Source organism: Xenopus laevis, chromosome 1S, assembly GCF_017654675.1.
Source record: "Xenopus laevis strain J_2021 chromosome 1S, Xenopus_laevis_v10.1, whole genome shotgun sequence".
In the NCBI taxonomy this organism is placed as follows: domain Eukaryota; kingdom Metazoa; phylum Chordata; class Amphibia; order Anura; family Pipidae; genus Xenopus; species Xenopus laevis.
Window position 1 is genome coordinate 131,090,899 of NC_054372.1, and position 26,951 is coordinate 131,117,849.

The window sequence follows — 26,951 nt, forward strand, 5'->3', positions numbered from 1 at the left end:
TATATGCACCATACTGCACTGACATTTCAGAGTGAAAAACATAAAATAATTTTTGCATCATGAATGATGAGTAAGTAAAAAGCGTGAATTCATGCAGCATACATGAAAGGTGGAGTCAGAGAGGTGCATTGTGGCAAAAAAGTGTAATTTTGCATCTGATTTATTTCACTTACTTTCTACCTTGCTATGATTAATGAGTCCTTTAATGTGTTTATTTTAGTAAGCAACTGTTTCATCTCTTCTTTAGAGATAGCAGTGATGGATTTGAAGGCTAAAGTGACACCTGGCAGTAAAGTATTACAAGCATCTAGGTATGAAAAATGTATAAAATGTACATCTGAAGGTTGGCTGGCAGAGCAGTTTTTGTTCAGCAAGGAACTGCTTTCTAGCACTGTGCCTGCAGAGCACACCAGTAGATGGTTGAGTCTGATACTTCCACCTGTTTGATAGACACAGTGCTAAGCTGCTTCTCTTTCTGCAACCGAAATACAAATCTGTCCTCTGTAACCTCTTCATCCTTTCTCAGGATTGTCAGAAGCTGGAGTTTCTCCCCTGCCTCCTGTTTGTACCACTGGAGGCCAAAGAAAGTGGTGGTATATTCACATGTCATATTAAAACTGCTGCCTTCAAATTTAGAAGCTAATTGAGGAATTTGGTTAACTTCTTCCTTGCAGTTCACATCTAGAAAAAATAAATATAAAATGAGAATAAAGTAATCAGTGTAGTTAAAGACCTTTCTTGATGACAGGTTTGAACTCCCACCATATTGGTTGACTGTGGATATAGAACGGTTGGAAATTCTTGCACATCTCTGCAGTTGACTCATGGCTGCCCATTAGGCAGGAATGAAGCAGAAGCAGATGACTGGTTTATACATATGGTTTATAACTCCTTGTTATTATAATATATACTCTATATAGTTGTGATTCTTACTTCCTATTAACTCTTACCCATCACTGTTATATACTGTTATACTCATGTTTAATAAATCTGATTCTGGGATAGAGGGATCCAGCAATTTTGAAGATAACTCATAGGACCTCAGTTCTGTAGCTTGTAGTAGGACATATATAGAGATTAGGCTAAAATCAGGAATAGCTCTGCAGCTGTCTTTCAGTAATATGTTTAGGTAAAGCTACTTACAATATAAACACATGATCTGCATGAAGAGAATTGTCAGTTGGTTCTGCATGGTGATCCAGTCTTTATACTGATGTTGCTGTGACTATCAGGTCTACAGTCTCTGTGCAGTCTATTCAGTTCAGTATATAAATACAGGCACAATCATAGCCTGTGAGCATCTTTTGTACCTAAAGAGACAAGTAAATCCCACCTACTAAACCAATACAGTAACCCCAGCCCTCTGGCTTCCTGCTGTTCTCTCAGTAAATGCTGACATGTATATAAGCTGCTATGGTTATTCTGCTAAAAGCTTGGGAATTTAAAATAGTATTACAAATTTACTCTAGGAATTGATAAAAAAAAACATTGCCATGCAAAACATTTTCCATGTAAATACCTTTAAGGACATTTTTAATTTATTAGAGTTACTCTCTGGAAAATTATTTCAGATGGTAAAATTCAAATTCAAAATCAAAAACGTCAACAGCTGCCAGAGGAACATAAGTATATCTATATATTTAAATATATTGTCAGTCAGATACTGTAATGAGATTCTTGTTAATTTAGTTCAGATTTCATGGTGAGATACTGTGAGATACTGTAGAGTCACAGCCAGTTGTATGTGTTTCTAAGGTTAAGCATACAATGGTTATGATCTTAATTATATATGCAATATATACATGTTTACTATTTGCCCATTTACTATTGAGTCACTGCAAATAGGATGACAATATGTGCTAAAATGTTACCCACGCACATCTATTTAGAGGACCAGTGAAATCACAAAGTCACAATTTATCCTGTAACGTGTTCTGCACATGGTAAAAAAATGAATCCTAAATGCATCCTAAAATAAATCCTAATTACTTTACTTTGCCTGAAATTATTGTTGAGTCATTTTGCCTTGCACATGTGGCACCAAAGGAAAAGCTCAGTATAGGGATGAAATACAATAGATCCTTACTCTGAGAACAGCAGACATTTATTTCACAGAATCTTTTATGCCTATAGTTCATGAATACCCCACAACTTCTCATTGAACCAATGAAGAATTTTTGTTTCCCCTTTCAATTTTCAGCAACTGACTTCAGAACCCTGAATGGTTTTCTAACCATGATGTAGTAACATCATGCCAAAATCAAGATATGTAATTTTAATGAGATGACACAACAGCCGCGAGATCAAAATTCATAAATGGCTAGTTGCCTCGGACTTCCAAAATGAATAGTGGGATAAACAAAAATTCAGAGGTAAATATGAGATACACACACATACACACAACTCAAATACTTATGAGTTTATTTAAACAGGTAAAACTTGGGACCTTTAATGACAACAGGATTCAATAGTGTGGCTTAAAGTTTTTCCACACTCTATTGGTATATGTGTCTGATATATAAAATAATAAAAACCTGTTTTGTTAAGGGAGCATTTTTAGCCTCACTGTTTTATACGATTTGTCTGCAAAAGAGTGGAACCCTCTGAAAGCATTGCTACACTGCATATACATATTGTACAGAGAGTACATTTGGCTGCATTGCTGTGTCACTCAGAGCACACAGATACACTCCACCATCCTCCGGTTTGATGCTCTGTATATGGAGCTCACTAGACTTTCTGTCTTTAGTGAAGGTCATTGTGTGGAATCCAGAGACAGTATCCTTAAATCCACTAATTACAGACTGAGGGCCTTGACCTGGGTGCAGTCTATACCAGTGAATATAACCAGTAGGGGTAATGGATTCATGGCTACACGGCAGAGTCAGATTCATTCCTGCAGATACAGCCATGATGGGAGGCTGAATAACATTGGCCCAGCTCACAGAACCTGTGAAAGATAATAATAAATCAGTTAAAAATATATTGCTATTTAAAATGAAAAATACATAAATTAGTTGGTTATGTCAAGGAGATTAAATAATATTTGTAGGTATAAATTTATGGATAGATCGATAGATATAATTTTACCATTTAAAAAGAAAATGTACAAAAATTCTGTTTTGCATGTTCAACAAGGATTGAATGGCAACTCCTCTAGATTGCAAGCTTTTGTGATCCCATTTTTATTCTGTATCATTTGTTTATTAAATTATTTTAAGACCCCTATTTGGTATAAAGTGCTGCCTAAATTGCGGGTGGTATATAAATAACTGATGATGCTAAAGTCATTTTATAAAATTACATGCAAAATATCTCAAGACAAAAGCTGCAAAATGTCCATTTTCTTGTATGCCCTGTCTTATTCGACCAAAAAGAAAAATACTTACAAAGCAGAAGGAGTGAGCCTGCTGTAATGTGAAACATTTGCCTAACAAGGTTAACACTGCACTCAGCTGATATTGGCATCTTCACATAATAAAATTGAAAGGGTGGAGCTGCTATCAAAGACAAGACTATATTTATAGGCCTCCTGTGACATAAAATCTGGCACGCAGCACCATCTAGTGCATTTATGTTGTATTGCGTTACACTGACAGCAAAAAATATGAGAGAGGTTCAGGGGCGATTCTAGTGTTAAAGCTGCATTTTGCCACCCCCCCCCCCCGCCACCCACACTTACCTAAACATAGCTGGGGGGGTCCAGGGGGGCGTATAGCTTTGATTTAAATTTGCTGTTAGCTGCTGAAAGCTCTAAGCATGGAGACAGTAAGGTGCACTGTTGGCAACAAAGAAGCAGTCTGCATTTACACCTTTTTCTCTCCCCCCATCCCCATAAAAAATGGGCCCGATAAAGTAAACTTCACTGTATATTTATATGATTGTTTCGGTATTTCTGTGTTGGGACTAATGTTGATTACTATGCTGTGTTACTTTATTCCTTTCATTCACCTAAATGTATATTTAACAGTATTGCTGCAGGAATAATTAATTCTTACTTTAACCATGATATTCTTCCAACATGTCATGTATATTAAACTTACTTTAGATCCTGTATTTTGGATTTGTCCTTTACTCTGAGTTTAGCAAAAATTTTACAGATTTGCACACTCTCTATTTTCTGCAGTTGGGGAGCTTAACCAACCAGCTGTAAGCCCCAACTGCAGAATATAGAGAGTGTGCGGATCCGTAAAAATGTTACTAAGGGATCAATAGCTAGATCAACAGAGGGCCAGAACCACAAGTGCAGTACAGGTGAATTACAGGAGTGCGGTGAATTCATCACATTAACTTTACTCTGATTTTAACCATAATAGTATTTATAATTGTAACAGCAGAACTAGACAGAACTAAATTAAAGATGTAAGGTTACTTATGCATTAATGAAATGTTATCAGCACATTACCTCTTTTATAAAAATAACAATTTATTTTTTAAACATCTTTCCTCATTTATTGTTAAATTAGAGGATCATTTTCATGAATTACTTTAGTGCAATGTTACTTAAGTGTAATGTTTACGTTTTCTTAACTAAAGGTTGACATATACCTTTAAAAAAAAAGGCTGAAACGATCCCTTCAGATTGAGTCTGCAGCACAAGGCCCACCAACAGACCTGCCCAATCAATATCTGCCAGAAAATTATCCTAAAATCAATTAGTCTGGTTTTGAAATCTGATAAGGAGCCATCAGCACACTGTGGTCCTCGTCCAACAGGTCTCCATAGGCCCGACTATATGATTCTATTGTTGGTCCTACCATTTTGGCTAGCACATGGTTGGTTTTGGCTAGCACGTGGATGGTTTTGGCTAGCACATAGATGGCCAAAACAGACCCAGACAGCTCATTTGGTTACCCTGTCTCCTAGTTTCTGTATCTCTTTTAAACTCATTAAGCCAGCCACCAACATTCCAAGTGCAGGACAGGAAAAGGAATGGAAACCTATAAGTAGGTTACCAGTGAGAATAAATAAAGTAATAAGTATTACATGAAGTGCTTAAATCAGAATCAGTGTCTCAGTGGTGGTTTTGTTCTTCAAAGTGTCTTACTGGCTCCATTCCATGTGAATAGGTTGCAGGTTTGGCACATTATGAAAAGAAAGGTTGTGATAATGTGTGCTGAGATGATTTTGAGCATGGTCAGTCAGTGGTAGTGGATATTTCCCTACAGAGGAAAAGGATGCCCTGTTTTTCTTTAAAGACACCAAAATGGTAGGTCTAACCAAAAAGGACAGGCTTCAGTTACAAGAAAGGAAACCTTTATGCATCTGAATGAAATAGAATGGACAAGTGCCTTGGCCACCACACTACATAATGCTTTCATACCAATGGTCATTTCTTATTTTACAAGACGCGCAACAATTGCTTTATTCTATAATTTGTTACAACCTGTCAGTTTCTTCAAGGAGAGAGTTCCACAATTCTTAGCACTCAGTCACTGCCCTGGATTAACATCACTTAAATACATTGATTCCCACTGGACAGAAAATAGACAGAATATCATTTACTTTGCTCTGACATTGTGTAAAGCAGTGCAAGTTTGGTACAAGTTTCATTCACTTCTGAAAAGGGTATTGTCATATATAATGCCTTTACTGCCTGTTACATGGCTATTAAAACAACTGTTTTGCATTGTGACAAGGTTTATGGATATACAGTCAAGTCAGTAGGACAGCTCAAAATACAAACCAAGATCATTTACACTTAAACAATCAGGTTTATTAGGCTTTACACTGAATGTACACTGCTACTTGGAAATGCCTATAGCTGATTTAACAATGATGAGCATTAAACTGAGGCAGATTAAACAGAATCATTTAGCTTTTTAAGTATAAAAATATACTATAAGTTGGAATAAAACATTTGTACAGGCATGGTATCCATTATCCGGAAACCCATTATCCAGAAAGTTCCGAATTACGGAAAGGCAGTCTTCCATAGACTTCATTATAATCAAATATTCCAACTTTTTAAAAATTATTTCCTTTTTCTCTATAATAATAAAACAGTACCTTGTACTTGATCCAAACTAAGATATAGTTAATCCTTATAGGAAGCAAAACCAGCCTATTGGGTTTATTTTATATTTACATGTTTTCTAGTTTGAGGTATGAAAATCCAAATTGCGGAAAGATCCATTATCCTGGAAAACCCCATGTCCTGAGCATTTTGGATAACCGGTCCATTACCTGTATATCTTGTTAAGAACCTAAATTGTTTCATGAAATTTTAATTACATTATTACGGTATTGCAATACATTATGAGAGATCCCTGAAAGCTGAAAGGTCTGCAAAGTAAATTCATCAATTTCTCAATATTGTTGATTGCAGCTGCCCGTCTGGTCCACTGTGCTGACACTTCAATACAAAACAAATCTCTGTAGCGAAGTGCATAATGGATACTATGGTGCAGTACCCTTCATTAATTATACTGACATGCTAACAAACTGTAAATAAAATAAAAAGGTGTTTAGAAAAGTGCCACATGGTGAAGACCCTTCGGTAAATTCGACTAAGAAGACATCTGCAACATCTGACGACGTCTTGGGCTCAGCTCATGTTGTAGAGGTTGTTGTTTGGTAAGTAGGCAATTTTACAATTAGTTTGCTGACCTATCAACCTTGGTCTTCAGCACAAGGAACTTTTCTATACACCTTTTTATGAAATGAACACAGTATATCTTGTTGCACTTGCACCCTGTCCTGTGGAATCCCATCATATTGGTATAATATCTGAAGCTTGACTGGCACATCAGTTTTTGTTCATCAAGGAGCTGCTTTCTAACACTGTGCCTCCAGAGCACACAAATAGGTGGCTGAGTCTGACACTTCCACCTGCTTGATAGACAGAGTGCTGAGCTTCTTCTCTTTCTGCAGATGGAATACAAATCTGTCCTCTGTAATCTCCTCGTCCACCCTTTGGATTCTCAGAAACTGGAACTTCTCTCCTGGCACCAGCTTGTACCACTGAAGAGTGTATATATTCGATTTACATTCACATGTCATATTAAAACTGCTGCCTTCCACTGCAAAAGCTGAACGAGGGATTTGGTTAACGTCTTCTTGGCAGTTCACATCTGGGGAATAATGGATATAGAATGAGAATAATATAATTATAACTTGAAAATATAGTGTAAGGGAATTGATACCACGAGGGTGCAGGGATACTGCTGCAAAAAGTGCCTTTACTCACCACCACTTAGAATAAAGGCACTTTTTGCAGCAGTATACTGCACCCTCGTGCTTTCAGTTCCTTTTCACTATATTTTCAGGACTGGATGGGAGCTCTGGATGGGAGCAAGGGATTACAATACCGCCATTGCATATCTACTAAAGTGTTAATATACCAGCTGAGACTTTTTGTATAGTTATTGCACAGTTAACTTCTAATTCAAGAAAGAAGAGCAAGTTTATGTTTAGTAATCGCAACTTACAACAGAAATACATGATCAGCATGAAGAGAATCGCCAGTTGGTTCTGCATGGTGATCCAGTTCTTATACTCACTGTTGTTGTGAATGGCAGGTGCCTATGTTCAGTCTATTCAGAAGAGGCAAAGTCATAGCCTTACATAATGAGACAAAGTAGGTCCCTCCTACTAAACCATTACAGTAACCCCAGCCGCTGCCTTCTTGCTGTTCTCTCTCTGCAATGTACTCCAGCTACTGCCATTTATTATGGAAAACTTCTCTCTGTGGCATTTGACACATTTGGCATTTAAATCATTTAACTGTGTTTACTAGTGAATTTTTTAGCAAGGCATGGATTCGTTTAAAAATCAGCACTTCACCATTTGCAAATTTTTTCACCAAAACTGTTTTAAAAATCCACCACAAAATTTATTTTTGCTACAACAAAATTCTGCAAAGGCAAAAATCAGTGTTATATAGCAAAATAATTATATTAAATGGTGTGATGCCTAATAAACTGGCACCCACAGTAATTTATATCTGTCATTTAACTCTTCCCAGAGAATGTAAAAAGAATGATATGTGCTAAAATCTGTTTATTGGAGCAGTGAAACCACAAAATCAAAATGATGTATTTATAATGAAATTCTAGCAATCACTTATCCTGTTGTGCCTTTACATGTTGCATACACAAATCAAAATTAACTCAGTATCATTGTAAGGGGCTGTATTAACTGAGGTCTGTAGGAAGGCTATATTATTGGGATTTTCATTCTGTGGAAATATGGGCAGACGTGCAATGTGCTGCTCATTAGTGATGAGCAAAACAGATTTGCCACGAACTTCCGGGTTACACCACTGTTGAAAATTTTCCCAAAACTGTGGGAAAAAATCCCCACTGCTAGTTTCATACAAAAAAAAAAGAAGACACCAAAAGAAAGATGCACAACAAAAAATGGGGAATACAAAGCACCCAGATATTATCTGTTGGTGGTCAGATTTATTATTCAGTGTGCCTATGTTTGTAAGCTAGTAGTAATATATCTACATAGATGACAGACATGTTTTTAAGAAATTGGCAACATGGGAGCCTTTTTTTCTATTGAATGAGCAGTAGTAGCATAGTGGATAGTAGGTCCTCCAACAATGTAGCAGTATACTAAGAGAAAAATGCATGTGATTTTGCCCACCCAAAGCAGAAACAAGGTCTCATGGAAAACCACCCATAGATTCTAGATGTAGTTCGCTACAAAAATGACCTGCAACAATATATTCTTGCACCAAATTTTTTGCCATTTCACAAATTTTTCTGCAGTTTTTCTGCAATTTTCTGGTGAAAAAATTTTTTTGGCCTAAAATAAATAATACTTACACATATAAGAAGTGATCCAGCTGTAATGTGAGTTATTTCCCTAACATGGCTGACACTGCACTGCTAATATTGGCATTTTCACACTATAAAAGTGAGAGGAGCTACTATCAAAGAAATTCAGTTTGGGGTTTTTTTGTATTATGTTTTCTACAATAAGATTTTACCCCATCTCCAGTAAAATAAAAAATGGCACACAGCACCATCTAGTGCATCCATGCTGTGCATGTACATGTATGTATATTGACCTTTTAAATCTGGGCAAAGATGCTGTTTGCTGTTTCCAGGCTAGTTTCTTTGTAATAATGAGTATGGTAAAAAGGCAATTTCAGGTGTTTTGGTGCCACCTTCAGGGCTAAGTCAAAGCTACAAGTGATTCTAAATATACTGTATTAACAGGAATACAGCAACTGGCTCACAAGAAACTTTTAGATAATGTATCTCTGGGAGATGTAATAGCATATCTCCCATTTGTCCCATTTTTCGCAGGACAGTCCTGATTTTGTGGTTTATTTCAGACTGACTGATACAACATGTTTCGGGCCCAGAACGATGTCCTTTCTCAAGTGTAACAGTAAATGGAACACAAATGGCTATTTAAGCCCACCATACCTGCTTCCCTCCACATATCATTAGCATAATTCATGCAATCAAATGTAAGTGCTCCTGTATGTCATTATTGGAGGAAAAAATTCATGTGTTAAACTCAGTTGCAATCTATTTCATAAAATGGCCATTTATGAGATACATAGTGTCCATAGAAATTGTTGCAAATAGTTCACAGAGTGTCCATGAATACATAGTGTCCATCACGTGTCTGTTAAAAACTAAGGATATAAAGATACTGCACAATAAAAGCCTATCCTATGTACCCCATAACATGATGTAAAGAGCATTCAATATGGGGAAAGGCACCAGCATTTTTATCAATAATCTTACCAATTTATTGTCTACATTGCTGGTGTGTTCTATATTTATAAATTCAGGACCTGCAAGGATCAAAGACAATATTAATTATCAAAGAAAGCTGAATCTTTAGTGGAGAGATTTGTACTTGTGGTATGTCATATTTAGTAGTTTATTCTGTATGTCTGCTTTCCAGTAATAAATCCCAACAATGGAGTGCTGCTCCAGGCCTGAAACACCGGATTGGTGTCAGGTGCCGTCAGGTATCGGGCCCAATGCTGCCCAAAGCCCAAAAACTGTATATAGCAAAACAAGAGACCTGTGGCACAGCTGATGCAATTGATTCGGTGATCAGCGACAACGTTTCGGGCCTCTGCTGGGCCCTTTATCAAGCCTATTGGTGAGAGGTACAGTCCCGCCTCTCATCCCGCCCCCAGGGTTAAAGTTCAAAGAGTTTTCCTTAGCCCATAGTTCATAACAATCAAAATTCAAAGTTGTTGAAGGTCTGTAGATATGGCACAGAATGACTGCAGAATGTCTCCAAAATGTAGCCATATCATAAACATTGTAACACACTGTGATAACAATTACCTAGTGCAGATTAAAGTGATACTTAAATTGAAACATGAAGGAAAAATAGCCTTTGGTAGGAATTGATCTATACAGGCCTGAGACATCATATGGTACCTGTGTGACATACAATACTCTACTTTTCCTGAGACACTTCATTGTATGTTCCAATTAGTACCGATACTCAGGGTGTTCCATGTAGATCATACTCCTTTCCAGCAATAAGCTCAATAGGATATTTCTGAGTTGTGTTTTCAGTGGTGTAGGTAAATCTCCTGGTTGCTCAGGTCAGGCAGACTTTACCACCAGGCTCCCACATCATCTATTTGTTTTAATAACTATCTTCTATACTATACCTTGAAAAGCAGTGCAGTGCAGCTCACCTTCATAGAGGCACTGGCACCAAATGACAAATGAAAGCACACAGCTACAACATTACAGAGTTAATTCAGTCTTAACTCAAAAAAAATGAACATACAAGTCTTTATATGCATGGATCAAATTATAATAACTGTAATACAGTACAACCCCCATTTCATGTTTTTCAGAAGAACAAAAAAATGGTGTAAAATTGGGAAAATGTAAAAATCAGTGAAATGTATTATGCATTATACGTTGGTGGGAACACAATTTTCCAAAATGAAGGCAAGTTTAAAATCAGGAGATGTACATTTGAGGTTTCACTGTATATGAAGCAATTGCAATTAGAAATGTGCGTGTTAAAGAGGTCGCTGGTAAGGCAGCAATCAGAAAGCTGCGACATACTAGACAAAAAGTTAAAAAAACATTTGCCCATAAATCATCATCATAGGCCCTATTATATTTGAGTGTACCTTCTTACGGGTGATACTGTCACAAATATTTTGGTGTGGCTATAGGGTCCAACAATAGGATCTTTCCCCTGGGGCCACCAGTACCTTAGCAATGCCCAGCACATACATACAGTACAGTATAAAGATGGTCATTTTAGTTCTTGGTTAGTCATCAGGTTTTCGTTCAGCGAGGAGCTGCTTTCTAACACTGTGCCTCCAGAGCACACCAATAGGTGGCTGAGTCTGACACTTCCATCTGCTTGATAGACAGGGTGCTGAGCTTCTTCTCTTTCTGCAGCTGAAATACAAATCTGTCCTCTGTGATCTCCTCGTCTACCCTTTGGATTCTCAGAAGCTGAAACTTCTCCCCAGGCACCTGTTTGTACCACTGGAGGCTGAGGAAAGCTGTGCTATATTCACATGTCATATTAAAGTTGTTGCCTTCAACTGCAGAAGCTGAATGAGGAATTTGGTCTACTTCTTCCTTGCAGTTCACATCTGTGACAAATAGACATGAATTGAGAATGTTGCACTCATTGTCCAGTTTAAAAATAAACATCACACATATGTTTGCTTTGTTCTCATGGCCTACAAATAATGGATTCTTAATAGTGATTGGCAAATCTGTTCTGTTTTGCTTCGCCAAAAAATTCACGAAACTGCAAAAATTCACCAAAATGAGTTTTGCAACAATTTTTTTTCTATTGGCGTCATTTTGTTTGCTGAAGCTCTGTGAAAAATTTCGCTCATCACTAATTCTAAATAATTTAAGCACACTAACTGGTTCTGCACAAAATAAAATGAAACTGCTGCACTGGTCTGTTTCAGGAATATATTTTATAAGAGCAACTTACACTGGAGATGTATTATCTGAATGAAGAGAACTTGCATCAACCTCTGGGTGGTGATCCAAACCATATTCCAATGTTTGAGGCTTTGTAGTCACTACAGCTGTCAGTCTAGTTTATGACTAAGAGGTACAAGCTCAATTTTAGATAGCAGTTCCCACCAACAAAACCAAAAGTAACTTAAGCCCTTCCTACTTCCTGCTTTTCTCTATCAATGTATTTTATTAACTTCACAATTACAGTTTTGTAGAAGTATGTTGCAAGATACTTGTGTACCATAAGCGGGTTTTCTTTTGTCCAACAGGACATTTTAGGAGCAAGTCCAACTATACCCTCAGCACTATTCATGCTACTATCTTAGAGAGATTTCAACAGTATCACCAATAGTATCAAATATTTTTGACTATGGGGACATTTGAGTCTCATTTGTCTTTTCTTCTCCTACTACAAAAGAAGGTTCCCATGTCATTTGCAAAGTCAGGAACATTTCAAATAAATGCAGGTCCTAGATAAGGCAGCACTGATTGCAAAGTTCTGCCACAGGGAACCCATGAATTAACTAAACCCTGGGATCTGGAGCAAGAATGCCATAGCCACAGTCTAAGGCTGATGTTTCTCTAGTTCAGATTTTCATAAATCTAATCAGAAGTTTGTCCACTTATGGTTTAGCTATACCACTAAATAGTTTTTTCCCCTTATATTATTGCCTTTAAAGTCTTGTCCTTTGACCTGTTTTCTTTCTCATTGCACTTTATCTACATATTAGTGAGAGCATTTGGCTGCATAGCTGTGTCACTCAGAGCACAGAAATACACTCTACTCTGGCTTGATGTTCTGTATATTTCACTGGACTTTCTGGCTGCTGAAAGTCAATGTGATCAAGTCCAATTTTGAATCCTTTCTGGCAAATTTACTAAAGGGCGAAGTGACTAACGCTGGCAAAAATTCACCAGCGTGATGTCATTTCGGTACATGCCGATTTACTAACGAGCGCAGGCGTAACTTTGTTAGCGAACGAGACTGACGCTGTCGCTCATTGACACTCAATCGCCGGGCGAAGTTGCGCTCTGGCGAAGGAAGGAAGATTTTACTCAACGTTACCTCTTGCACCAGACTTGCCTTCATCACCTCAGACCAGGCGAAGTGCAATAGAGTAGATAGGAGTTCCTCAAACTTTAGTCCCTAGTCCCAAAAAACGCTGGCGTCTTTTCCTTTTTTTAGGGTGATAGGCTGCAAAAGAGCGTAAAGTTTTTTTTGGGGTAACCGGCTTCCCCCCTACATTTCCTTACATATGGCACATAAACTATACACTGGACTCATGTGTAGGGCAATATAAAAACTCTATGCAAATTAGTCAACGTATGCAAATTAGTGTACGTTAGCGCAACTTCGCTCTGCTTGCTGAATTAACAATAGTGCAACTTCGCCAGCATTCAGCGCCCTGGACGCAACTTCGCATGTTAGTGAATTAGCATTTTCACCTGCCGAAGTGTTGCGCTGTCTGTGAAGCCATCGCTGGCGAATTTTCACCGCATAGTAAATTTTGCCCCTTTATATCCTTGTATCTTAGGGTTGCCACCTTTTCTGAGGCGGGAAAGTGTGCAGGGGGTGGGGTGGATGATGTTGGAGGCAGGACAGGGGCAGGACCACTGAAGTCGGGGCTGGACTGGTGATGTCGGGTGCAGGCCGGTGACATGGTGATCAGTGATTAGCTGATCGCCATGTCATTATTTTCAATGTCCTGTCCGGATTTCCTAATTTGGAAATCCGGACAGGTAGATTTCATCCGGACAGACCTTCCAAATATCAGGCTGTCCAGGTGAAATCAGGAGAGGTGGCAATCCTAATGTATCTTGAACTGGGAACTTTGGTAGTGGACATGATGTACCAGCGAATATAATCACAGGGTAATTGAGGGATGACTACATAACAGAGTTACACGCTCTGCAGTTACAGTCACGGTGGGAGGTTGGATTACATTGGCTAGCACAAATAATCTGTGGTAAAAAAAAAAGAGTACATTTTGATTCAAAGAATGTTCCTTTAAACTGTAAGAATTAGAAGGGCATACCATACATTAGTTACCTATAAAATCAGGTTTCATAATCCAAAAAATTCACGCTGATAAGTGTTGAAAAGTGTTTATTTGTGCCAAAAACAGGCAACGTTTCAGGCTACTTCCCTTTATCAAGCCTGAACACTTGTGTAATAAAATCACTTATGCACGGGAAACAACACAAAGAGTAAAATCATGCATCAAACAACATAAATCAAATATTCAATGCAGATACACACATCTTCCTATTCCATTACATTTTATAGAACAGAAGTATAACGTTAGTCAACTAAGGTATCAGGTGATAGAGGTTGCGGCACCATTAAGATGAGGAGGAAATAGAACAGCCAGTTTAAAGAAATTAGAGATTCGGTGGATTCATAGACTTGGTACACTAAGCCCAGGGAGGTTAAACCTGGAATACATTCCTATGTTATTATTTAGTAATATATGCTATATGTTGTTTCAGATTATTTGTGCTTTTTGTATAATAATATGTTTTGTTTTTTCTTTGACAGTTCCTGACCTTGGGACAACTGATGTTTTATTAATAGACACTCAGAAGCTCAAAGATATTGTGTGATTCTTTTAATGGACATTTGGACACTAGCAATATACCATTTTGGGATCATGTATGAACTTGGACTTTGTGGATCGGTTATGGATTACATTATGGGCACGGTGTTTTGTGTTTGATAACATGCAGTGGCGTAACTATAGAGGAAGCAGACCCCACAGTTATAGGGGTGTCCGGGAAAAGCTGGGTCTGCTTCCTCTATTGTTAACAAGAAACCCCTCTTCCCCAGCTGCTCTCTTACCTGCAGCAGGGAAGCAGAGACATGTGGCTGAGAGTGGGTGGAGTCCAGGTGGGAAGTGGGTGGGGTCTGGGCGGAGAGTGGGCGAGGTCATGCCGGGAAGTGGGCGGAGGTGGAAAGTGAACAGGAGGATGGGGATCTGGGCTGGGCCCCTGCAGATTTTTTTGCCACTGATAACATGAATTATATCCCTTGTTCTCAAACCCTTCCGAATTTTTTGTTGGAAAATTGTATCCAACAAATCATAGGAGTTGTACCATAATATGAGAGGTGAAGTTGTTTTGCCCCTCCCCCTAACACAACTATTTAAGTTATTTTATTACACAAGTGCCCAGGCTTGATAAAGGGCAAGAGTCAGAAATGTTTCCTGGTTTTTGACACTTTTCAACACTTATCGGAGTGCTGCAGCATGAATTTCTGGATTACATGGTCACTCTTGCAGTGAGGTCAGCAGTCTAAACCTGACGCTACAAGGAGCAACTGGTATAGTAGAGCATTTACTCTTTTTTTTCCATCAGGTTACATAATGTTATAATCCACCAATATATTATATGGTCTCCACAAAAAATCCATAGACACTATATGGCAAATAACTGCTTTATCAATAAGAACTCAGTTACTTGTACTGCAAAATTAAATGCAAGATATAATCAGTGAATTAATACTTTAATGTGGAATGTGACCTGTCATCTTTTTTTGGCATTTATCTTTACCATGTTAAAACAACATTGGTACAGCACCACCTAGTGCAATCATACTGTACATATTCTGTACGGAAAGGATGAGATCAGGGTGAATACATTAAAAATACTACAGATTAAAACATTATACTATATTTTGCTCAAGATTTGTTATTCAGCCCAATGCAAAAAAAAAAAAGTTTGTGTGGCGTCCCTTGTCTTTCTTTAATAGCTATCAAGATATGTAATCAGTCTTCATAATTGTAACACTTCTGCAGCTTGGAATGACAGACCTTCTGTTCTCCATGAATGTGTTTTTTTAATTGCTGCCCAAGTTGTTGAGGTGAGAAAATGCCAGTGAAAAAATAGATAAATATCAGAAGAATTTTGGGAGATATAAATTTTTATCTTGGAATTCTTGTCTTTATGATCTCAACTACTAATAATTCTACCATTTTAATTTTACAGTATTTCTATTAGACTTTTGCTTTTTAATCCTGTCCCTTATGGGTTAGATATACAGTAAATGGGTTGTACATGGGAGAAGAAGGTAAAGGGGGATGGTTATGGATGGGTTTGTTTATATTGCACATAATATGGGTTATGCACAATATATGCACTTATTGATTGGTTGTGAGAAGGAGGTAATAGATAGGCACTTTATTGCACAATATAGTGATGGTAATAATAGATAATGTGAATTGTGGATATATATATATATATATATATATATATATATATATATATATATATACGTATATATACGTATATATATATATATATATATATATATATACGTATATATATATATCCACAATGATAGGTATCTTAAATTATGCACAGTTATTTGCACTTTATAGAAAGGTTGGTAGTAGTTTTTAGATAAGGTTGTGATTGCACAAACAAATCATATAAAAAGACATACCCTTGTGTCACAATGAAGGAGTGGAAGCTGGAAAATGGATTTCTTTTTATTTTATTTATATATTCTTAATATATTGTATATTGAAGTGTGTTTTGTTCTTTAACACAGTATATGCTTGTTTTGTGAGTATGTGTAATATGTATTATATGGTCTGGGGCAGGAAAGGGATATTGCAATTCCATCTCATTATGTATGCATTTCTTTCTTGTATGCAGAAGAGATAACAATAAATATGACTTGACTTCTATATTCTCCCCATCTAGTGATCAAACCAGAACATTATAATACAATGTATTTCAGGCAAAAATCAACCAAAACACTTTATGATTCAAATTATCATGTTTATCAGCACAGTGTATAAACAATTCCAGTAGAATGTAAGGGATTGAAGCAATATAACAGGAATATATTCTCTTACACTAGGTAACTAACTTATACTTAGTAACTAACATATTTGTCTTTGAAAGTTACTATGCACAGTATATGCATGTGTGTGTAAGTAATACTGTATGTTTTTCTCCGCACCCTCTGCATTTGCTTATTGTACAGAGAGCATATTCAGCTGCACTGCTGTGTCCCGCAGAACACATAGATAAACTCCACTCTCCTCCGGCATGATGTTCTGTATATGGAGTTCACTGGACTTTCTGTCTTTGCTGAAGGTCAATGTGCGCAAGCCAGAGGCTGTATCCTTAAATCCACCAATTAATAACTGAAGTCCTTTATCAGGAGTATTTTTATACCAGTCAATATAATCACCAGAAGTGATGGCGGTATGGTTACATGGGAGAGTAACATTAGCCCCTGAGATTTCCTCCATCGTAGGTAACTGGATAACATTGGCCCAGCAAACAGACCCTGTCAGATTTTACAAGAAAATTATTAATTTGATGTAAAAATGTAAACTAAAGGACAGAAAAAAACAACATGACAAATCATAAAGTCGGTCAAGATGGTGCATATTACAGAGAATATGTGTTTATTTCATGATAATAAATATTTGACTATAAACAAAATACTTACAATGTGAAAGAACCAGCAGAACTCTGATGCTTTGGATTTCCATAGTGCATGAATGGAACTGAACCAAAAAGTGGATGGAAAGGGTAATGTTACATTCCCTTAATACGTTCAGACATTCAATTTATATGTTGGATGTCATGAAAATAAAAGCTGTTTTACAGCACCACCTAGTGAAACTGAGTAATACAGCAAAGATTTGTTCAAACCACTATATATTCAAGACCCTTTCTTTCACTGCCCTCACCAGTCTATTTATACACCGTGACGCTAATTTCTGCAATTAATTAAATACGCTGTATTAAAGGTAAAATTCAGTATTTTCCACGCCTTCTAAAATAACAAAAAGTAGAGGCTTAAATAAGAACAGAATAGTCTGAGAATGGTGTCTGAACTGACTGTGATATCATTTATATTTATTCATATTATATGGCTAAGCTTAATTAAAAAAATGTTTTTATTAGAACAAAATATTATTTAAATTAAATGCATTTACAGTATATAATTAAATTTGCTCTCATAGTTCCAAACCTGCATTCTTGGTGTACTTTTGATTCAATTGCTGAATAAATCAAGTTGCTTTTATCTAAGGGACCTATTCTAAGTTTGGCAAATTGTAACTTTACTATCCAACAGGAAGCAATTTCCACCATCTCTGACCAGTCAACCTATCCAAATTAAATATATTGATGGCTTTTCTTATTGGAGGGGCCCCTGCTAGATATGGCATCACTTTTCTTCAGATCTGCCATCAACCAAAACTAATGGACTACTTTCAGATTTTGTATGTGAATGGACAAACATTCCCCAGTCTCACTGTTCAGATAATAGTCATGTAAACTGGAAGGTATTCTGATATTCAAGAATATATTTTCTTGAATCCTGAGTTAATACACATACACTCTCCATCAGTTTAAACCGGAAGTCAGTACATGTCGTCATCATAAGAAGTTCTCAGTGTTAGCAGAATAAGTTTTTCTTCTGTGTTTATAGTTTTGCCATTGGGGGAGGGGTAATTAATGCAATGCATAGACTGTGCCAAATAACCAGAGTCAGAAATGGAAATACATAGAAGAAATGGAAATTAAATTAAATATGGGAAAATCTAGAGAATATACCAGTTTTGAGCTGGTAGCTGGGGGAAGGTTTGAAAGCAGATATAACACCCTGGTTTGTCTCCTACTCCCTCATGCACAGCAACCCTGAGATTTTAATAACATATATAATATACAATATATAATCCCACCTGGGTAGATAGTCTGTGTGCAAGTTATGGTTGAGCTGTAAGAGGAGGAACAGCAATTGGATAGAGAGCTGCTGGTTGCTAGAAAAAAAATCCTGGAAAGGTGTCTTGGAAAGTCAAACATTGTTTGTATTTGAATGCCCCATACATTATACATATATACTGTATGTGTGTGTTTGTGTGTTTGTAAGAATTACGTTATGTTCTTGATTCCTTACACTGCATTTACTTATTGTACAGAGAGTGTGTTTGGTTGCACAGCTGTGTCACTCAGAGCACATAGATACACTCCGCTCTCCTCGGTTTTGACATTCTGTATATGGAGCTCACTGGACTTTCTGTCTTTGCTAAAGGTAATTGTGAGCAAGTCAGAGACAGTGTCCTTTAATGCTCTGATTAGGAACTTGGGCTGTTCATCAGGGGTCTGTCTGTACCAGTGAATATAATCAGCAGGGTTAATAGAAGAATGGTCACACTGCAGTGTAAGATTTGCTCCTGCTGGAACTTCTTTCATGGGAGGCTGGATAACATTGGCCTGGCAGAGAGTCCCTGTTAGAAATAATAAAGATAAAAAAAATTTAAGGTTTTTTGATGGAAAAAATGTAAACATTTGCATAACTATAATACAGCTAGTGTATCTATGTAGCATATTCATATTGGAATATAGATATTTTGGTATGCAAATAAATACTTACAAACTGAGAGTAAACAGAGAGTTGTAAGATGTAGCATTTTTGTCACAATGCTGAAGTTGCACTGCATGAGATACTGAGTAGCAGTGATCTGAGCCTGAAATGTCTTGCATATTAAATAAATAGGTGTGGAATCACATGACTTGAGCTCAATGCACCCAAACATTTCTTGTCACGTACTGTCTCAGTGTCAGGCACCCACTGTGCAAAAAACTGACACACAGCACCACCTAGTGCAATAATACATAAATACTGCCAATTTCATTTTAAAAGAAAAAAAAAAATCTGCTGTGTCAATTGTCAAATAAGAACTACAGTACATCTCTTACTTTTCTCATTCATACTAACTTTGTAGGACTTTGACAGTAGAGAGGCCCCCCACGAAAAAAAATTTGTGGCCAGGGCCCCCCCATTTAAAAATATTGGTGGCTAGGACCCCACATGAGGAAAAAAAATTGGTGGCCAGGCCCCCCCCCCACATTATAAGAAAATTGGTGGCCAGGGCCCCTTAAACGTCCATGCCTTCCCAAAGTCAGCAGCTCTCAGAAAGACAGGTGGCCCGGCTAATCAAGTAAGTCCATGTAGTTATGTAGAGGGTTCTTCACAGTCAGGACAGTGAGGTTGTGGAATGCACTGCCGGGTGATGTTGTGATGGCTGATTCAGTTAATGCCTTTAAGAATGGCTTGGATGATTTTTTGGACAGACATAATATTAAAGGCTATTGTGATACTAAACTCTATAGTTAATATAGGTATGGGTATATAGAATTTTAATTAAAAGTAGGGAGGGGTGTGTGTAGGGATGCTGGGTTTTCATTTGGAGGGGTTGAACTTGATGGACTTTGTCTTTTTTCAACCCAATTTAACTATGTAACTATGTAAGTGTGGCATGGTCAGGCCACCCTTACCCTCGGGGCCCCCTACAACTCTCCCCCCTGTCCCCGCCCTGATGGCGGCCCTGTTCACAATGCAGACCAATTGAAGAGTCTTCCTTTTAATAGTTTCTCATATTTCCTCATTTCCTCTGGTGACACTTCTTATGGTATACCCAGGGGGATCTGTCTCAGTCAGAAAAAATGTGTAAGGAATTGATACTGGATTTTTTAATTATTAATGGCTTTCAATATACCAGTTAAAGACTTTGTTGATCTATCTCAGTCCCTATTGCCCTGTCTCTGGTTCCCAGCTAGGCCACAATGCCCTTCAGATATTGTCCCTTCTATCACTCCTCGATGGAGCCCACAGCTGGTCAATATAGGTAGCCCTAATCTTGCTTTCTCCTATTACAGGATCTATCCCTTATTAGTCCTGGCTAATTTGACACTCCATTTTTTCAGTATCCCTCCCCCCCCCATTCTGCTGTCCCATGTATCCTCCTAATTATCCTTTTGCTCTCTTAATAGTTTCTCATCTGCAGGTGCCACTACTGTGTCCTCACTTTTTATTTGTCTCTCTCTTTTCATACTGCCATCACCTATACATTCTATTTCTAACCCCCTTTTCTTGTTTCTTCTCATTTACCCAATCTATCTTCTCTTCTATCACTTCACAGGTCCCTTTGCATTTTTTACTAGTAACCTTGCATTTTGATTCCCCCCTCCATTTATTTCTGTGCTCTGACTTAATGTTCCCCTAACTTGATTTACAATGGGATTTTTTGTTGTTTTTGAGGGTTTTTGAGTAATTTATCTTTTTATTCAGCATTTTTCCAGTTGCTAAGTCCAAATTACGCTAGCAACCATGCATTGATATGAATAAGAGACTGGAATATGAATAGGAGAGGACCTGAATAAAAAGATGACTAATAAAAAGTACCAATAACAATACATTTGTAGCCTTACAGAGCATTTGTATTTTTAGATGGGGTCAGTGACCCCCATTTGAAAGCTGGAAAGAGTCAAAAGACAAAGGCAAATAAAAAATGAAGACCAGATGAAAAGTTGTTTAGAATTAACCATTTGTGTTCCAAGGCTTGAAGGCTATGGTTGTCCATTCTGCTACCTGCTCAGCTGGCAACTTAGCATGCAAGTACGGCACATTTATAAACTTTGCACAGGGCAGATTGATTCGCACAGTGAATATATTTGTCCTGCACATGGTTATATTTATAAATCTGGACAAGAGTGGTGTATTTTATGTGCAAACAGAATTGCAATTTTTTTCTCACTGCCAATACCCACAAGAGCTCTTTAAATATGACAAAAATCTCAAATTGCAAATATTTATGCACACACTCTGCGTTTGAATTAAGACACAACTATGATGGTGGAGGAAATATTTGCAAAACAGTTTCGCAAATTGCGAAGTGAAATTACTGTCAATGTTATTTTCACGCACAAGCAAAAAATTATTTTGACGCCCATTGTCTTTAATACATTTGGGTAAAAATGGGAATTTTTTGGCAAAAGTGAAACAGGACAGATTGGTCCATCGCTATATATAAGATGGTAAATCAGAAACACACAGTAGGTGCAATACACAAAATATATTTTGTAGAATTTAGTTAATTGTAATGGTGATTCATTTGGTTGGAGCACAATAATCGTGAAAATCTTTTAAAAACAAAAGCAAAGATCTGATTATTTGTTATGAGCAACATCACTGGTAATTTTACTCCAGTTGTTACACCGCATGATAAATAGACCCATATTTGTTTTCTTTCAATGCAGCTTTTTTCCCAGAATTCCAGCCCACACAATAGCATGTCCCACAACTTGTGTATGAATGACCAATGCGGTGAAAATTGAATGTCCACGTTCATAGATTGTGGCCAAGCTCTTGCAGTGGTTTGACTTTGTGTTCGGCAAGGTATGTAGGAATTCCATTGCTTCTGTTGCATGTGGTGTCAGTAATGGCATTTGATTCACACGGTGCATGTTAGTTGTATGTACGTTGTATATAGGCTCAACTTGCTACGATATACCTGGAAGTAACATCTCCACAAGGTAGGTATTAACTCCCAGGCTCTTTATTGCATATGTGTGCAATGGACAACGTACCTTGAGAACAATTGCACAAAATTCATGAAGATAGATTGAACCTGCACTTGACTTGTGCATGTCTCGAGTCAATCACATCCCCATTCCCCATCAAATTATTACACAACATATTGGGTGAAAAGGGCGCAGCTTAATTTATTATACAACATTATTTTAACTTAGTATAACATTATTCATCACAACATACCAACATTATTATGACAAATACATATCATGTTAACATGTGTAAAACACACTAGCCTTTTAAGGCTGCATTTAAAGTAACAATGAACCATGGTTTAACAACCCTTCTCCTGACTACTAACCCAGTCTCCAACCTAAGGCTAAAGGTGGCCATACACAGGAAGATTAAAGCTGCCGATATCAGTCCTTTAGACCGATTCAGCAGCTTATCTGCCCATGTGTGGGGTCTCCCGACGGGTCCTCCCGATCAATATCAGGCCATAAATCAGCCAGATATCGATCGGTCAAGTTTGATTTTTCGTACGATCCAGGACTACATCTGCTAGTTAATGCGGTCCTGTGACCCGTCTGAGCCCATTTGTATTATTGTAAACAGATCATTCGGCCCCAGGGCCAAACGTTCTGATTCATCAGATATTGCCCAGCCGTTAGTGGGCATATCTGGTTAAGGTCCGCTCGTTTGGCGTGTATGGCCACCTTAAGCCTCCGCCACTTACTTCTTCGCTTTCTGTGCCCCCTTTTCCCCAAGCCTAGCCCCAGGCTCATCCAACTCCAACCTCACCTTGATAGAACCGTCCCCCTTTTAGGCTACCCTGTAGGGCAGCTCCACTATGCCTAAAGCTGCAACAACTTATAGCTCCCATCTCTTCAGGGTGGGAGAGAGGGAACGCTCACTTCTCCTGTGCTTCCCTAGGTAAGGATTTCTTCCCACACTTTTCACTGCTATTTAAAGATTAAGCCCTTCCCATTTTTCCTACCCCTTTCCTTGTACTACAACTCCCACAATGCCCAAGAATCCCTTACCTCCACACTACTTCCTTTTTCCCTACTTTTCCCTCAGTCATGGCCCCTTTTCACTCCATCTGTCCCAGAATCGCTGACTAGGGGTTCTGTAGTGCTTTGCTCAAGGTTTTAGAAGCATGTATAGGTGAAATGTGCACAATTTTGTCCTTTTCACTTCCATTCATTAACTAGCCTAAAGGGGTAATTTACAATACCCCAGGCATAAGTGCTAGAGCACTAAAGGGCATAATTGTGGTGTTCATTGAAACAACACCCAAGGTCTGGGCATGTGTACCTCCACCAAATGTCCTCATTAGTGAGAGTCAATGATACTTAGTATTCTCTCTGAGAATATTATTGTTATGATTTTCCATCATGTAATCACTATGTTATACATAACTGTTTCAGTTAAAGGGCAAGTCAACCTGCCTAATTAAAAAAAAATATAATAATAAGTAACTTTCCAATAGACATTTATTACAATTTTTCAGTGCTGGCTAGTCTTAAACTATGTCGCCAGGGGAGAAAATAGACAAAGACAAACACTGCTTGTAATAGCTATACATATACAAATAACTTTAAAAAATGTTAATGAATATCTATTACAAAATTGCTTAGAATTATGTTTTCTTTTATTAGGTTATATTATCAGTTATTCTTAAATTGTGTTTTTGGTGAATGACATTAAAACATTAATTACTAGGTGCAAAAAAGAGTAGGGTTATTTATGGAGGTAGTCCCTACAATTGACAGAATAGAAGCAAAAAGAAAATGAGTTCCAAAAGAGTCCTTATACAGGTATGGGACCTGTTATCCAGAATGCTCGGGACCTGGGATTTCCAGATAACGGATCATGCCGTAATTTGGGTCTTCATGTCTTATGTCTACTAGAAATTCATATAAACATTAAATAAACCCAATAGGCTGGTTTTGCTTCCAATGAGGATTAATTATATCTTAGTTGGGATCAAGTACAAGCTACTGTTTTATTATTACACAGAAAAAGGAAATAATTTTTAAAAATTTGGATTATTTGGATAAAATGGAGTCTATGGGAGACAGCCATTCTGTAATTCGGAGCTTTATGGATATCGGGTTTCCGGATAAGGGATCCTATACCTGTACAGTAACTGTGGCACTTGGCATCTTTTATTAGGTGCAACGTGACACCACAAGTTTTGGGCACACCACCCATTCTCAAGGCATCATGAGCATTTCGAGAGGACACTTTTCTAAACATTTCTTGCAATAGGATTTTGTACTTTGCGCCTATTAGCTTGAACAGCTGTGCTTCCAGTGCACAATAATACATGGCTGAGTCTTCTGTCTGACTTGTGTTCTTGTACAGAAAGGTGAACTTGCTTTTTGTGTCCAAAAACATAGTAAAACCATTTTCTGATTTGTAACCAGAGCCGTACAGTACTAGCAATGCTTGGGGTGGTTGGTCCCAAATCTGCCGGTACCATTGCAGACTGTTCTCTGTGCCTGTATAGGTACAGTTAATCTGAAACGGATCCCCTTCTGTACATCTGTAATTGCCAGACTGATCTACAGAATACTGTGCCATGGTGCCTGAAAAAAAAACAAAAAAAACACACTAATATTACTCTTTTCATATATAAAATAACAACAATGTTATTAAGGTTATGCCTTTATTACATAATTTATATGTATAATAATAATCTTGAAGAAGGAACCAAAGTATCCTGGAAATTTACAATAATTATCATCTTATTTTATTACCTGTGATTACCATTAGAACTATAAGAATAAGCTATGGCTTAAAGAGAAGAATCAGAGAGATTATATTAAATACCTGTAATGAAAATTGCGAAGAACCCTGAAATCCTCATCTCTCCATTCGTTATACGCAAAAAAAACACTGCTGTTTGTTGGCACATATATTTTCAGCAGCTTGTGTTGTGGGCTGGGCTTTATATCTTGTGGTTAAAGTCACAGCTTCTTTTACTTGTGACTCTCTTCACAGTTGAATGTAGTTTTATGAAACAAGATAAGATGCTGAATTGCTCATCAATAGAAAAATGGGCCAGATTCACTTCTGTGAGATGAACAGGCGAAATATGACACAAGGTGCTGGACTTACTTTGTTTCAAACTCTAGATCAATGCAGAACTACTTGTGCATTTACCTGTTGCTTTGCTCTGAATTCTTGCTGTACCTGTTCTACTCTTAGCTTCTGCTTCATCTCTTGGCCCATCTTGTTATCCTCACCTATAATTTATTATTAAACGCTGACCATTTATAAGCCTGCCTCTGAAATTTGCTCGGATATAGCCTTTAAGCAGTTGCATGATTTTAACTCTGGTTCTTATGATTCTGATCTTGTATTCTAGAATCCTAGTTCTAGTGATCCCCTCTGGTTCCTTGTTTCTGATTCCTAGTCCTGTTCTAGTTCCAGTTCCTGCCTTGTTCCTGTACCCCTGTGTCCCTTCTAGCCCTGGTACCGGATTCCCTGGTTCTGACTCCTGGCCTGTCCCCCAACTTTGCTTGTCTGCCGCCAGCCTCCACTCTTTGGCCTGATTCTGGATTGTGTCTCTGCCTGCCGCCTTCTACTATTCAAGTTTGTACAATTATTGAGAGCACAGTTGCTTGTGTAATCACTTCCTTTTTGCAGTATACAAAACATATAACTGTATAATTGCAAGTAGTATCTTTAAAGAATGGCATCAATGTGTGAAACAAATGTGTCTATTATTGCTTGACTGCAACTGTGGCAGTAATTGTAAATAAGCCCTTATATCTGCATTAGAGAATTCTTCTTAACTGGCATGAGATTTTATTTACAACTAATAATCAAGTTTGGACCTATAAGGGTTCATTTAGTAAGTAATTACCAACCACAACATATCACTGAAGATTGACATGTTTTCCACCAATATATGGCATGTTTTCCAACTAGCCTTTGATTTACTAAATTACTGTTTGTGTAGGTAAATCACATACAAGTTTTTCTGTGTTTGTGTGCTAATGGCCATTTTTTATTGAAAAACAAACAACATCGAGAACATACTGATATAAAATAAAGGAAAGCAAAAATTCTATATTGAACACAAACAAAATCTATGAATATAAAATTAAATGTGATCAATAAACATTTATTTTAACATGGGCATATACAGTATACATATTTATATAAACATATATACAACTTAAACTAACCATATAATATAATAGCCCACCTCTACCTTATAGAGTGAAGGATAGAAATGCAGGTTACTCTCCTAAAACAGCATGAACCGAATCATGAAAATTAGCTGGATGTTAAAAATCTAAAGGGAGTGAAAGAGACCAGTCTGACACCAGAGAAGCCAATAAACTAAAAAAAAATCATGGTATTCCAGTCTTTTTCATGATTGTATTCAATCACGTTTTTTTACATTGGGATGTTTTCATAAATAAGCAAACATTCAAGTTTTTATGAATTGTGAGTTTATTCGAAGTAGAAAAAAACTCACAAACCTCACAAATTAGATTTTTTGATAAATAAGCCCACAAGTGTTTCCAGTTATTTAATTAAGCGGCTTTATAAGCCCACTACAAGCAACTCCCAGTTGCTTGATCATAGAAGCCTTATAGCCTAATCTAGCCTGCTGTTATCATAGTCCTACCTGGTTCTCTGTTCCA

General features: G+C 37.4%; 6 gene segments (V, D, J or C); all 6 read right to left on the reverse strand.

The window, feature by feature from the left end:
• Positions 1-334: 334 nt before the first annotated feature.
• On the reverse strand, positions 335-1,783 carry LOC121398716. The segment is given in 2 exon segments: positions 335-681; positions 1,144-1,783. Coding segments are annotated over 2 exon segments (345 nt in total).
• Positions 1,784-1,812: 29 nt separating this feature from the next.
• Positions 1,813-3,520, reverse strand: LOC121398715. The segment is given in 2 exon segments: positions 1,813-2,950; positions 3,390-3,520. Coding segments are annotated over 2 exon segments (414 nt in total).
• A 2,628-nt stretch (positions 3,521-6,148) lies between these two features.
• Positions 6,149-7,688, reverse strand: LOC121398717. The segment is given in 2 exon segments: positions 6,149-7,073; positions 7,431-7,688. Coding segments are annotated over 2 exon segments (345 nt in total).
• Positions 7,689-9,762: 2,074 nt separating this feature from the next.
• Positions 9,763-12,012, reverse strand: LOC121398718. The segment is given in 2 exon segments: positions 9,763-11,560; positions 11,917-12,012. Coding segments are annotated over 2 exon segments (360 nt in total).
• Positions 12,013-16,763: 4,751 nt separating this feature from the next.
• Positions 16,764-18,551, reverse strand: LOC121398719. The segment is given in 2 exon segments: positions 16,764-17,244; positions 17,410-18,551. Coding segments are annotated over 2 exon segments (363 nt in total).
• Positions 18,552-18,871: 320 nt separating this feature from the next.
• Positions 18,872-19,410, reverse strand: LOC121398720. The segment is given in 2 exon segments: positions 18,872-19,198; positions 19,345-19,410. Coding segments are annotated over 2 exon segments (357 nt in total).
• Positions 19,411-26,951: the final 7,541 nt, after the last annotated feature.